At 40.6% G+C, this 14,756-nt stretch overlaps 2 protein-coding genes across 10 annotated transcripts in view; one reads left to right on the top strand and one right to left on the bottom strand.

Moving 5' to 3' along the window:
* XPOT (exportin for tRNA) overlaps positions 1-14,756 on the bottom strand; it is a 196,424-nt gene that overhangs the window by 106,044 nt on the left and 75,624 nt on the right. For all 6 annotated transcript variants that reach the window (XM_084956255.1, XM_084956256.1, XM_021091942.2 and 3 more), the window contains one exon: positions 13,996-14,076. The gene's annotated coding sequence lies outside the window, so the exon portion shown is untranslated. The remainder of the gene's footprint in view (positions 1-13,995; positions 14,077-14,756) is intronic.
* The window catches only part of C5H12orf56 (chromosome 5 C12orf56 homolog), a 105,953-nt gene that overhangs the window by 48,665 nt on the left and 42,532 nt on the right, over positions 1-14,756 (top strand). For all 4 annotated transcript variants that reach the window (XR_014803504.1, XR_014803505.1, XR_014803503.1 and 1 more), the window contains exons 5-6: positions 3,577-3,650; positions 14,075-14,219. Coding sequence is in view for 1 of the 4 variants with exons in the window: in XM_013997692.3 (XP_013853146.2) it covers positions 3,577-3,650; positions 14,075-14,219 (219 nt within the window). In the remaining 3 variants the exon portion in view is untranslated. The remainder of the gene's footprint in view (positions 1-3,576; positions 3,651-14,074; positions 14,220-14,756) is intronic.

Here is a 14,756-nt window from a genome sequence, read left to right as displayed (position 1 = left end):
GGCGTAGGCCGGTGGCTACAGCTCCGATTCAACCCCTAGCCTGGGAACCTCCATATGCCGCAGGAGCGGCCCAAGAAATAGCAACAACAACAACAACAGCAATAATGCCACGGGAGCAGCCCAAGAAATAGCAACAACAATAACAACAAAAGACAAAAAAAAAAAAAATCTACGTAAATATTTCAAAATAACTATTATATAATTGGCTCCCAGTTTTGTTTGGTTTTGCTTTGTTTTGTTTTTTGCTTTTTAGGACCCCACCCATGGCATATGGAAGTTCTCAGGCTAGGGGTCGAATCGGAGCTACAGCTGCCGGCCTACACTACAGCCACAGCAATGCAGGATCCGAGCTGCATCTGTGACCTACACCACAGCCCACAGCAACGCCAGATCCTTAATCCACTGAGCAAGGCCAGGGATCGAACCTGCAACCTCATGGTTCCTACTCGGATATGGATCCGTTCTGCTGTGCCACAATGGGAACTCCAGCTCCCAGTTTTTTAGAAAATTTTGTTGAAGTAGAGTTGATTTACAATGTTGTGTTAATTTCTGCTGTACAGCAAAATGACTCAGATATATATACATATATATATTCTTTTTCATAGCTAGCTCCCAGTTTCAAGTACTACTTTTTGATTCTGCAGCAGAGGGATGGCTGGGGCAAGTCAGATAGTCCAATTCAGAGCCCTTCTGATTATAAAGCAATTACAAGTAACAACTAATACGTATTGTTGTTATTGGTAGGAGTTTTCTGACGCTGTCTGTATATTAACTCATTTAATCTGCAAACGGTCCTTTGAGCTAGGACTGTCATTCTCATTTCACAGATGAGGAAACTGAGGCACAGGGAAATTAAATGATATGGTCAAGTTTTTACAACTAATATAGATCTGGGATTTGAACCCAGATGGTCTAATTTTTTTCTATGACTACCAAAATAATGTGAGTGAAGGGGGGTTATCTTTACAAGCTGGCAGATATTATCATTAAAACGATGTTCTATCCCTTGAAAGATGGAAAACAAGTAAATATTTCATACATAAACGATGAATCAGTCAAGTCAGCATTTGTTCTAGTGAGAATAAGATATTAACTCAATATAGCCGTTTTAAAAGTTGTGATTTTTTTGTGACATTGTTGAGTTGTTTTCATTAGGCTGGTCACCTTTGATTAGTCTTGGTGCTATCTTCATAAATTTTAGGAAATTAAAAAAAAAATCTCCTAAATCAGTCAGACTTATCTCGATCTCTTATGCCTCAAGGTTTCTTTCCTGTTGGGTATGTAAATGCTCCTGGGAAAGGAGTTAGACATCTGAACTCTGTATACTTTCAGGTAAAATTAACTTGAACCATCCAGTTAGAAATTAGTACTCATTTTGATTTGAAGAATTTCTAGTTACCTCTGTCAGTAACTGGTTTTATATGTAACGTCCACCAAAAGTAATTACATCTGGTTGTTTAGCATCTTAAATTCTACAGACAGAATATGGGAATTCTGGAGTTCCCATTGTGGCTCAGCAGTAAGGAACCTGACTAGCAACCATGAGGATGCAGGTTTGATCCCCAGCCTTGCTCAGTGGGTTAAGGATCTGGCATTTGCCGTGAGCTGTGGTGTAGGCTGGAGATGCGGCTTGGATCCTGCATTGCTGTGGCTGTGGTGTAGGCCACTGAATGCAGCTCCTATTCAACTCCTAGCCAGGGAACTTCCATATGCCACACAATGTGGCCCTTAAATTTTTTTTTTTTTAAATATGGCAATACTTTGCCCATCATATGCTGTGAAGATAACTGCTAGAAATCTAAATAAATATGGAATTTCCTCAAATTGAAATTTTAGATTTAAGGCAAATATAAACATTTGGAGAGGAAAAAAGGGCAGCTTTTTTTTTTTTTTTTTTTTTTAATGTAGAGCAATGATGAAAATACAAACAAAAAGCGCATAATTCCTCCCACCCCCAACCCCACCTTCTCTGTTATGAAGGAGTAAGACCCGGGAAAGCTTGTTTGGAGTTGTAAATCAGCAACATTTCAGAAATTCTTTCTGACCTGTCTGTTAAGCCTCAGTATAAATAAAAAATTATTTAGAGAACTTGCTGAACACTATATGCCAGTTTGTTTCAAGACCCAGAATGAGTGGGAAATGACAACAATATAGATTTAAGAAAAAATAACCCCACCAATGGGGGAATAGTTAACAAAAGTATTGTATATCTCAGCTATGTAATATTGTAATACTAGGTAATCATTAAAGAAGACTAAAGTAAATCTACTTACATAGACAAGAAAAACTCTCCAGGATTTCTCATTGTGGCTCAGTGGTTAACGAATCTGACTAGGAACCATGAGGTTTCGGGTTTGATTCCTGGCCTTGCTCAGTGGGTTAAGGATCCAGCGTTGCTGTGAGCTGTGGTGTAGGTCGCAGACGCGGCTTGGATCCCGCATTGCTGTGCCCCTGGTGTAGGCCAGCGGCTACTGCCCTGTTTCAACCCTTAGCCTGGGAACCTCCATATGCCATGGGAGTGGCCCAAGAAATGGCAAAAAGACAAAAAAAGAAAAAAAGAAAAACTCTCCACCATGTATTAAGTGAAAAAAATTTCCAGATTAATATATTTGATGTGATGTAGCTGGTATTTAATACACTTTTTTTTCTTTTTAGGGTTGCACCCAAGGCATATGAAAGTTCCCAGGCTAGGGGCTGAATCAGAGTGATAGCTGCCAGCCTATACCACAGCCACTGCAACGTGGGATCCAAGCTGCATCTGCAACCTACACCACAGCTCACAGCAACACTGGATCCCCAACCCACAGAGTGAGGCCTGGGATCAAACCCACATCCTCATGGATACTAGTTGGGTTCTTCACCTGCTAAGCCACAATGGGAACGGCCTTTAATACACATTATAAAAATATATCATCTAATGTGTAAATATTATAGAAGCATATGATATAAGTAATATGTTTTTACATGCCTGGAAGAATATAAACCAAACTAACAATAGTAAAGTATTCTGAATACTGATACAGAAGGAGTAGGGAGAGATAGGGGACTTTGATCATTTATTTTATGCATTTTTGCAGTATTTAATATTGATAGCTTATTTCATTTTATAATGAGCACATATTATGCCTAAAACTTTTTTTTTTTTTTTGCTTTTTAGGGCTGCACTTGCGGCATATGGAAGTTCCCAGGCTAGGGATCGAATCAGAGCTATAGCTGACAGCCTACACTACAGCTACAGCAACTTATGATTCGAGCTGCATCTGCAACCTACACCACAGCTCAGAGCAGTGCCAGATCCCCGACCCACCCAGCAAGGCCAGGGATTGAACCTGAATCCTCATGGATATTAGTCAGATTCACTTCTGCTGTGCCACAATGGGAACTCCTGTTTAAAACTTTTTAAAAAACGACATAAGGAAAAAATTCCCTGTGATGTTATCAAATACTGGAATGAGTTAAAAGTCATGTACTGTAGGAGGGATTAAAGAATAGATATACGATATTGACTAAAAGTAGGGGGAATTGATTTTTGGTAAACAAAAATTCTAACTATTCCCACTTTTTCCCCTCTTTCAGAAAGCTACTCTTTTGCAAGATCCCCTATATGTTAGTGAGCTCAGTCTTGCTACTGGAAGTCAAAGACCATACAGGTAAGGAGTGATCGATAGGGCAAAGTTGAATGGGGGGGTGTTCTCTCTCTTTACCTCTCCCAACTCTATGTACTGTTGATCATCACATTTATATCTACATTAATTCTCTGCCTTGGATTGCAACTGCACTTGCCCACTGGACATCACTTCTTGTATGTCTCATAGGAGCCATGAAGGCAGCATATTCACAACAGACATCAGCATCTTCCTTCTGGGACCTGAACTTCTGTCTGTGTTTCCTAATGCAGGGCCTGATGTCATTACCTCCAGAGAGCCTAAGCTAGAGTCCTAGATTGCCCAGATTGCCATCCTCCACATCCACCAATCATCACACCATTTACTGTACTTATTGAATATATCTGGAGAACACCTACTTTTTTCCATTGCCACAAGCTCAGGTCTCTGTTCTGGGCTCCTACACTAGTTTCCTGGCTGGCCCCTGCCTTCCCTCTTGCCCCTCTCTAGATCATTGTTCAAGACAACAGCAGAGTCTTTCAGAAGCACAGATCTGATCATGTAGCTCCTCCCTTAAAGCCTTTGAATAGCTCCCCATTCCTTTAGAAGATTTACAAATCTTCCTGATGTCTCTTTATTTTTTCCATCCTCAACTATCGTGTCCACCACACTCCTGCCCAAGCTCCTCATTCAAATAAACTCATAGCTCTCAGGAAGCTCCCTGTTAATCTGGGCCCTAACACAATGGCCTCTCCTAGAACCCTATTCTCTTCTTTTCTTCCCCTTCCAAAAAATCTTCAACTCCTGGAGTTCCCTTGTGGTGCAGCAGGTTAAGGATACAGGCTTGTCATGGCAGCAGCCTGTGTTGCCTCTATGGTGTGGTTTTGATCCCTGGCCTGTGAACTTCTGCATTGGGTGCAGCTAAAATAAAAAAAAAAACAAAAAACAAAACAAAACAAAAACCCTTTAACTCCTCAAATCTTAGCTCACTATCCCTTTGTCTGAGAATCATTTCTCAAAACTAAGTTAAGAGAGTCGCCCTCCATAATATCCTGTGCTTACATATCTTATAGCACTGCCCAGTCTATATTATGGGTTGTTTGTTTATGTGCTGCGTTATTAGGTAATGTGCTCTTAAGGGCAGGGACTATACCTTGGTCACTGGTATACAGTAGGCTGCCAATAAATCTTTATGCAATGAATGAGTAAATGAATGAGATAAGATGTAGGCTGGGATCTTATATGAAAAGCTAAGGAGTTTGGATTTTATCCAGACTTCATGATTCTATCATGTTCTTATCATAGTCAGCCTTACTTTGAAGTAGTGACTTGTGATGTGACTATTTCTTCCAATAGATTGTGAGCCCCTGGAAGGCAAGGAGTCTGTCTTTATATTTTTTATTTTTTTTATTTTTATTTTTGTCTTTTTGCCTTTTCCAGGGCCACTTCCCGAGGCATACGGAGGTTCCCAGGCTAGGGGTCTAATTGGAGCCGTAGCCGCTGGCCTACTCCAGAGCCACAGCCATACAGGATCCGAGCCATGTCTGCGACCTACACCACAGCTCATGGCAACACCGGATCCTTAACACACTGAGCAAGGCCAGGGATGGAACCCAAAAGCTCATGGCTCCTAGTCGGATTCGTTAACCACTGTGCCACGATGGGAACTCCTGTCTTTTTAATTTGTCTATTTTTCAGGCTTAAAACTGTGTTTGGCACATAGAAAACACACCCTCTGTGAATTGAGGGTGCCAATAATGTTGATATTAAGTCATGGGTAAGTTTTGAGAGGTTTATGACAGTGATGTATATTGGGGGTCGTGTAAATGAACTAAGGGTAAGTTTCATTTTAAAAGGTACATATCCATTCTCCATTAAAAGGAGCCAAAGTTCCTTGGAAGAATGATTGACTCTAGGTCTGGGGCAGGAAATATACACATGAGTTTGAACCAGCTTGTGCCAGAATGCAAAGAGTAATAGACCCCCAACTAGAGGACACAGGAGCCTGCATGATGGGGTTCCTAATAACCAAAGATGGAATTCAAAAAAGTAATGAATGAGATGGTTGAAGCACAACACATATACAAAAATTCCAAAGTGTATAATGATGCATCATAGAGAGAAAGTCTTCCCTCCTACATTCTTCCCCAACCCCCAGTAAGAAATAAAAATGCACTGAATTTCACTAGACATAAACAGGGCACTAATTTACTTCTCTGCAAATCAGCAAACAAATGCCAAGAATTATGCATTTATCCTGACTTTCCTGCATAAACTGTAATTAGTTCGGGGTAACCAAGTAGCCTAAGTTGATGATAGCAAACTGCATTTTATAGAATCCCAGCTAATGAATGTGGAAAGTTTAATACAATTAGAAAATTACCAGAGTTCCCGTTGTGGTGGTGCAGCAGAAATGAATCCGACCAGTATGCATGAGGATGCAGGTTTGATCCCTGGCCTTGCTCAGTGGGTCAGGGATCCAGTGTTGCTGTGAGCTGTGGTGTAGGTCGCAGACATAACTCGGATGCCACATTGCTGTGGCTGTGGTGGAGGCTGGCAGCTGTAGCTCCAATTCAAGCCCTAGCCTGGGAAATTCCATATGCCACAGGTTTGGCCCTAAAAAAAAAGAAAGAAAAAAGAAAAAGAAAGAAAATTACCATTTTTTAACCTCTGATGAAATAAGATGCATGCGATGATCCTTAGTGGTTGGAGCCATTTGATGCAAAGGTGAAATGGAACTTCAAAATGGCGGGATCATGTAAATAACTAAGCCCGTTGGTCAGTCTTAGCATCGCTCAAGTGGATGCTATAATGAAGTGCCTCATTATCGGATGTAACATGAAGCATATAGCACCATGATATATCTTTGTTCAAACAATTAAACTTGAAGACTGACTTAAAAGTGTGGGTATGTAATCCTTAGCCACAGCAATGTGGGATCCGAGCGATTGAAGCCAGGGATCGAACTTGTGTCCTCATGGATCCTAGTTGGGTTTGTTACCACTGAGCCACCATGGGAACTCCAAGAAGGAATGAAGTTCTGACACAGGTGAAAACATGGATGAGCCTTGGAGAAATTATGCTAATAAGTAAAATAAGCCAGACATAAAGACAAATACTGTATGATTCCATCTACGTGAGGCATCTAGAACAGGCAAATTCACAGAAACAGAAAGCAAAATAGACGTTACCAGGAGCTGTGGGGAGAGGGGAGTGGAGATATGGTTCCATGGACGCAGAGTTTCTGTTCAGAAGATGAGTAAGTTCTGGAAATGGATAGTAGTGAGGATGGCACAACATTGTGAATGCACTCGTACACCTTAAAATGGTTAAAATGTTAAGGTTTTTTTTTGCTTTTTAGGGCCACACCCACGGCATATGGAGGTTCCCAGGCTAGGGGTTGAATTGGAGCTACAGCTGCCAGCCTACACCACAGCCACAGCAACACTGGATCCTTAACCCACTGAGTGAGGCCAGGGATCGAAGCCGAAACCTCATGGTTACTAGTTGGATTCGTTTCTGATGCACCACAATGGGAACTTCTAAAATGTTTTTTTTGTTTGTTTGTTTTTTGTCTTTTTGCCATTTCTTGGGCCGCTCCTGTGGCATATGGAGGTTCCCAGGCTAAGGGTCTAATTGGAGCTGTAGCTGCCAGCCAGAGCTGTAGCTGCCAGCCTATGCCAGAGCCACAGCAATGCGGGATCCGAGCCGCGTCTGCGACCTACAGTACAGCCCACGGTGATGCCAGAGCCTAACCTACTGAGCAAAGGCAGGGATAGAACCTGCAACCTCATGGTTCCTAGTCCGATTCGTTAACCACTGTGCCACGACGGGAACTCCCAGAACTCCTAAAATGTTAAGTTTTATGTTATGTATATCTTATCTTAAAATTAAATTAAATTTAATTTATTTTGCTTTTTATGGCCGCACCCGCAGCATATGGAGGTTCTCAGGCTAGGGCTGCCAGCCTACACCACAGCCAGAACAACTCGGGATCTGAGCCACATCTGTGACCTACACCACAGCTCACGGCAATGCCGGATCCTCAACCTAGTGATCAAGGCCAGAGATTGAACCTGCAACCTCATGGTTTCTATTCGGATTCGTTTCCACTGTGCCACTAATAGGAACTCCTATTTTATCTTAAAATTTTAAAAGGTGTGTGTGCATGTGTAAAAGAGCAGATAAAATAAAATTGGCAAAATACTGAAAATTATTAAAGCTAGGTGATGGATATGTGGGGGTTTCTATAAGATTTTCTTCATTTTTTGTGTATGTTTGAAAATTTCCATAGTAAAGATTTTAAAAGACTTAAGAAACATAATAAGCAAATATGACAATTATCTTATTTAGATCTTGATATTAATAAACCAAATATAAAAACAAAATATTTTTAAAACAGGGAACATTTAAATATGGACTGGGTATTAGATAATATCATAGAATTACTGATAATTTTGTTGGTGTGATGATGGTTTTTTAAGGAAATCTTCCTTTTATTTTGAGATATGTTCTGAGGTATGTAGGGTTAAATAACATTGTTTGGGATTTCTTTTTAAAAAAGATGGTTATACAGATAGCTTAGAATTTCTACATGTTTGTTTTCTTTTCTTTCTTTTTAGGGCTGCACCTGTGGCATATGGAAGTTCCCAGGCTAGGGATCAAACTGGTCCCAGGAGTCAATTTACAGCTGCAGGCCTAAGTCACAGCCACAGCAATGGGGGATCTGAGCTGCATCTGTGATCTACACTGCAGCTTGCGGCAATGTAGTGGATCCTTTACCCACTCAGTGAGGCCAGGGTTTGAACCTGTGACTTCACAGGCACTGTTTTGGATTCTTAATCCCCTGAACCACAATAGGAACTCTTCTACATATTTTATTTGCTTTTTTTTGGGTCACCCTGTGACACATGGAGTTCCTGGGTCAGGGATCAGATTTGAGCTGCATTGTTACCTGCACTGCAGCTGCAGCAATGCTGGATCCTTAACCCACTCTTCTGGGCCAGGGATCAAACCCTGTGTCCCAGTGCTCCCAAGATGCCAGTGTCACATTGAGCCATAGTGGGAACTCCATCTTCTACTTGTTTTAATATGTTTACTCTTAAAAAAAAAAAGTATCAGTTTTAATTTTGGTGCTATAGTATGTAACGTGATTCTTTTTTTTTTTTTTTTTTTTTTTTTTTTTTTTTTTGTCTTTTTAGGGCCACACCTGGGACATATGGAAATTCCCAGGTTAGGGGCTGCATTGAGCTATAGCTGCCAGCCTAAGCCACAGCCACAGCAATGCCAGATCCAAGCCGCATCTGCGACCTACACTGCAGCTCACGGCAACACCAGATATTTAACCCACTGAGAAAGGATACTATTGCAGTTCGTTACCACTGAGCCACAAGGGGAACTCCGTGTGCAAAGTGATTTTAAAGCTAATTGTGTAATAAAAGAGGCTCTAACTTTGTGTGTGTGGCATGAAATTTATCCCTGAAGGCAATGAGAGTCTGCCACTCTTGACTCAGGAAAAGCCTATTTCTTGCAAAGTTAATTTCTGAAGGCAACGTATTTAAAATGTAGTAATTTAATGCACCACGAAGGATATAAATATATGCACAAAATACACAGGAAACAGTCTCTGCCTGCAAGGCACCTTCAGTTTAAAAGGAGTGAATATTCTTTGGGTTTTCAAATTAGGATTTTGTCACAGTGGTGAGTTCTGTAATCTGACCATCATGAACATACACACAGTGCTTCTGAGGTAATGTATGAAAAGGTTTTCCAGATATAAAGCATTATACAAATGTAGGTATGACTTTTATCAAATGTCTGGGGAAATGAACAAATATAGGAAAAACAGAGCTTATCATTAGATCAAGAATCCTCTTGCCACATTGCTCAGTGAATGTATGTTTTCTGGCACATGAAAACATAGAATATCTGTAAACATTAATATAAAATTTCCTCTTATTCCTAAATTGAATAATGAAGTCTTCTGGCACTAGACTTTTTCTTATTTAAATGAGCCAAAGGAAGTCTGTCATCTTTCTAAAAGCAAATATTCTCTGAATGTTCAAAGAAATTGTAATTACACATAGCTTCTTTGTAGAAACACAGGCAACTGAATCTAACTTGAATTTATAAGGTATGTGAGACCTTAATTTATATGTGAATTGATTTTTAGTATGAAGAGGTTAGTGTGTTTTTTCTTATGAAATTTGTTCTGGCTTTTTTTGAAAAAAATTGTTTGGTATTATAATCTATATGGATCTCCCTGAATTGCTGACTCCTAATAGGAAAAAATGGAAAATCAATTTCAAAATAATTGCAGATATTGTATTTTTTCTGAGCTTTTGCTTTTCTAAGTGCATTTGTTTGTGAAAACTACATTTCTGCTGTTTTTTGAAGTTCTCCGAGAGTAGAAGGATTTTATGGTTATTTTTTAAATGAATGGAGGAGGGAGAGTGTGGGATGGCCTGGGAGTTTGGTGTTAGTAGATGCAAACTATTACATTTAGAGTGGATAAGCAGTGAGATCCTACTGTACAGCACAGGTGACTATATCCAGTGTCTTGAAGACCATGATGGAAGATAATAAAAGAAAGGGTCACTGTGCTGTACAGTTGAAATGGGCACATTGAAAATCAGCTAGCTATACCTTAATAAAAAAAGAAATGAAATTGGGCAGTAATTAGAAATGGATGTACAGGGAAGCAGGATCTCAAAGCTTATTCCTATTTTATTTATTATTATTATTTTTTGTCTTTTTAGGGCTGCACCCGAGGCATATGGAGGTTCCCAGGTCAGGGGTTGAATCAGAGCTGTGGCTATTGGCCTACACCAGAGCCACAGCAATGCAAGATCTGAGCCGCATCTGCGACCTACACCACAGCTCAAGGCAACGCCAGATCCTTAAACCACTGAACACAAGCTGCGTCCTCAAGCATGCTAGTCAGATTCATTTCCGCTGAGCCACGATGGGAACTCCCATCCTATTTTATTTAGATAACATTTGTTATACACTCAACATGTGGTAATAAGCACATGCAGTAACTAAAGTATCAAAAGAGCACAAAGGGATAGATACTATCATCAACTCCATCTTACAGATGAGGAAACTGAGGTACAGAGAGACAAGGAAACTTGCCTGTGGTAATTACCTAGCAAAATAGAGGCAGATCTAGGATACTTATTGGCCTGTGTGAATTGTCCCCATGCACAAAATCATGTTCTTAGGCCTCTATGATTGCTATTAGTGAATTATTTTCTTTTTATTCTGGTATAGTTGATTTACAATATTATTTATGTTTCAGGTATACAACATAGTGATTCATAATTTTTAATGATTATACTCCATTTATTCATTTTTTCCATTTATAGTTATTATAAAATATTGGCTATATTCACTGTGCTGTATAAGAGATCCTTGTAGCTTATTTATTTTATATATAAGAGTCTGTACTTCAGAATTACCCCTATGTTGCCCCTACCCCCTTCCTTCTCCTCACTGGTAATCACTAGCTTTTTCTCCATTATCTGTGGTCTCTTTCTTTTTTGTTATGTTCACCACTTTATTTTTTAGATTGTGCATATAAGAGATATCATATAGTATTTAGGGCCGCACCCATGGCATATGGAGGTTCCCAGGCTAGGGGTCGAATTGGAGCTACAGCTGCCAGCCTATGCCACAGCCATAGCAATTTGGGATCCAAGCTGTGTCTGTGATTTATACCGCATGGCATATGCCAGATCCTTATCCTACTGAGCATGGTCAGGGATCGAACCCACAACCTCATGTTTCCTAGTCGGATTCGTTTCCACTGCACCAAGATGGGAACCCCCAAACTTTTATTTTTTTATGGCTGATCAATATTTCATTGTACACACACACACACACACACACATACACACACCCCACATCTTTATCCATTCATCTTGGGCACTTAGGTTGCTTCCATATATTAGCTATTGTAAATAATGTTGCTATGTTGCGGTGCGCGTATCTTTTCAAATTTGTGATTTCATTTTTTTCAGATAAGCACCTAGGAATGGAATTGCTAGGTTATGTGGTAGTTTTTGTTTTTGTTTTGTCTTTTTAGGGCCGCATCTGTGGTATATGGAGGTTCCTAGGCTAGGGGTTGAATCGGAGCCATAGCTTCTGTTCTATACCACAGCCACAGCAACCAGGGATCTGAGCTGCATGTGTAACCTACACCATAGCTCAGGGCAAAGCTGGATCTTTAACCTAATGAGCAAGGCCAGGGATCAAACCTACATCTCCCAGATGCTATTCAGATTCATTTCTACTGAGCCACAATGGGAACTCCATGGTAGTTCTATTTTTAGTTTTTTTGAGAAATCTTCATACTCTTTTCCATAATGGCTGCAACAATTTACATTCCCACCAACAGTGTACAAGGCTTGTTCATTTTTTTTTTTAACATCCTCACCAACATTTGCTATTTGTGGTCTTTTTGATGGCTAAGACTGAATTGTGAATATTTTTCTTTTTTTGGTCTTTTTAGGGCTGCACCCACGGTATACGGAGGTTCCCAGGCTAGGGGTTAAATCAGAGATACAGCCACTGGCCTACACCACAGGCACAGCAATGCCAGATCCGAGCTGTGTCTGCAACCTACACCAGAGCTCATGGCAACACCAGATCCTCAACCCACTGAGCAAGCCAGGGATCGAACCTGCGTCCTCATGGATGCTAGTCAGATTCATTTCCACTGAGCCACGATGGGAACTCCAGACTGAATTCTTAATGATCATTTCTCCTTCAGTGTCTCCATTAGAAAAGAGACTTTCTCAGGAAGTCTTAATTTTTGTGTTAAGAGAGGTTCATTGGCTGGATAGAGGAGAGCACCTTAGATCTTTTTAAAATAAAGATCTAGGCAGTGGACAGTAACCAAGATTCCATGTAGTATTACTGAAGTAAGTGGCTGATATCAAGATTTACAGAGTAAGTGGTAAAAACACCTTTAACTTCAGGTCAGACATTCTAAAACGTTTCAATTAACCTACACAGAACATGAAACATTTCTCTTATGGTTACTCTTCACCCTGCTTTTCTGAATCACCAGCTGTGTAAACCCAAACGGGCTACTTAACCTAACATCCTATAAATGCAATAGTAATTCTCAGCTCAGGCCTCCTCATGGCAGGAATGTGCTTGTCCATGAGAAGTACCCAGGCCAGAGCCTGCCACAGGGTCAGTGCTCAGTTAAGTGCAAGTTGTCATTACAACTTGTTGTTTGGATGATGCAAACAATATCTAACCTGATAACGTTTTTCCAAGTTGCTGCAGATCTGCTGAGGGGCCAGGACAAGTACACAAATAACTATAATGGGATGAAGTAGGATGAGCGTGGTCTAAGTGTGGAGCAGGTGCTATGGGAGAGGGTCCTCATTCGTTGGTGGAGCTGGGAAAGCGCTAAAGAGAAGGAAGGTTTCATTTCAGCTAAGCCAGCTTTTCTCAAAGTGTGGGAGACACCTGGGGCTGTCATGGGAGATGACTTCATGTAGTATTCTGCCCTGGGGTCAAATAACTTTGGATTCCACAGTAAAAAAGTAGAATTTTCCAACTCGTCTGATCTCGTTAGGGAGAACCTCTGTGCTTGGTGCCCGTGGTGGCAGCTCTCTAACACATGCTCGTCTGCTTTTTTGTCAAAAGAAGGGCAGACTTCAGGCTCAGAATAGGGAGCAGATACTTAGAAATTTGTTGCTTTCATGCTATTTATTTATTTTTTCTTTTTAAGGCCGCACTTGCAGTATATGGAAGTTCATGGACGTTCCCAGGCTAGGGGTTGAATTGGAGCTGCAGCTGAGGCCTGTGCCACAGTCACATCAATGCTGGATCTGAGCCTCATCTGTGACCTGCGCCACAGCTTGTGGCAACATTGTATTCTTAACCCACTGAGCGAGGCCAGGGATTGAACCCGCTTCTTCACAGACACTGTGTTGGGTTCTTAACCCACTGAGTCACCATGGGAACTCCTCATGCTATTTTTGAAGTTACCCTCAATTTATAGCCAACTGTTCTGGTTTCCCTTGTGAAGTAGTGATACAAAGTTTTCTGTATAAATAAGTTACTCTAAGGAAAAAAATGAGTTGATTTAAAGGGAAAACATTAAGCAAATAATATTACGTGTGATTCATGGATTGCAGTAAATGGTATGCAGACAAACTCCGAGGTAAACTATGAAAGAGGAGCAGAAGTTTACCAGGCACAGTGAGAGTATTCAAGATGTGTACAGCTTGAGTAAAGGGACAAGGCAAAAAGTATGTTTGGAGAGTAAGAAATAGTTCATTTTGGGAGGAGCCGGTTTCATTGCTGATAAGTAATTAAGCCAAAAGTACAAAACTACATTAAAATTCCTTAGTAACAAAGTTTTACAAACCTGTCAATAATCATTGATATTCCTCCACTGCTGTTTCTTGTCACTTCTTCCCATGGACATTTTTCTTTTCTTTCCGTAGATCTGAGGAGAAAATTAAGCACTTCGGTCAACTTAAATCTGAACTTTTTCTTAAAGACAATACTTTGAGGAAGATACTTTGTTTAACCACAGAACTTAAAGGAGCAGCCCAGAAAAACTTCATTTTGAAAAGGCTTTTCTGGAAAGTAGGTGTTTTGTCTTACTTTTTTATTTATTTATTTATTTTATTTATTTATTTATTTATTTTGTCTTTTGTTGTTGTTGTTGTTGCTATTTCTTGGGCCGCTCCCGCGGCATATGGAGGTTCCCAGGCTAGGGGTCCAATCAGAGCTGTAGTCACCGGCCTATGCCAGAGCCACAGCAATGCGGGATCCGAGCCGCGTCTGCAACCTACACCACAGCTCACGGCAACGCCGGATCGTTAACCCACTGAGCAAGGGCAGGGACCGAACCTGCAACCTCATGGTCCCTAGTCGGATTCGTTAACCACTGCGCCACGACGGGAACTCCTTTTGTCTTACTTTTAATCTTTAAAACTTGTTTCACTTGTTTATCAAGTGCAGCATATTCAAGCATAAGGTAAAATATAAATAAATGTCTTGCATTCTGATGCTGTGTTTTAAAATATCGCTTGAGTTGAATGCAATCGTTTTGACCCTTGAAATGCTGTGATGTAATCAGTGTAAATGTGTATGTTGGAGTCGGGGAGACGGAAGAGAAGA

Source organism: Sus scrofa, chromosome 5 (assembly GCF_054392235.1).
Source record: "Sus scrofa isolate SSC_HxYL_T2T_F1_AM1 chromosome 5, Sscrofa_HxYL_maternal_Yorkshire_Landrace_v2.0, whole genome shotgun sequence".
In the NCBI taxonomy this organism is placed as follows: Eukaryota; Metazoa; Chordata; class Mammalia; order Artiodactyla; family Suidae; genus Sus; species Sus scrofa.
Note: the sequence above shows the minus strand (reverse complement) of the source record. Positions and strands in the feature narration are given on the sequence as shown.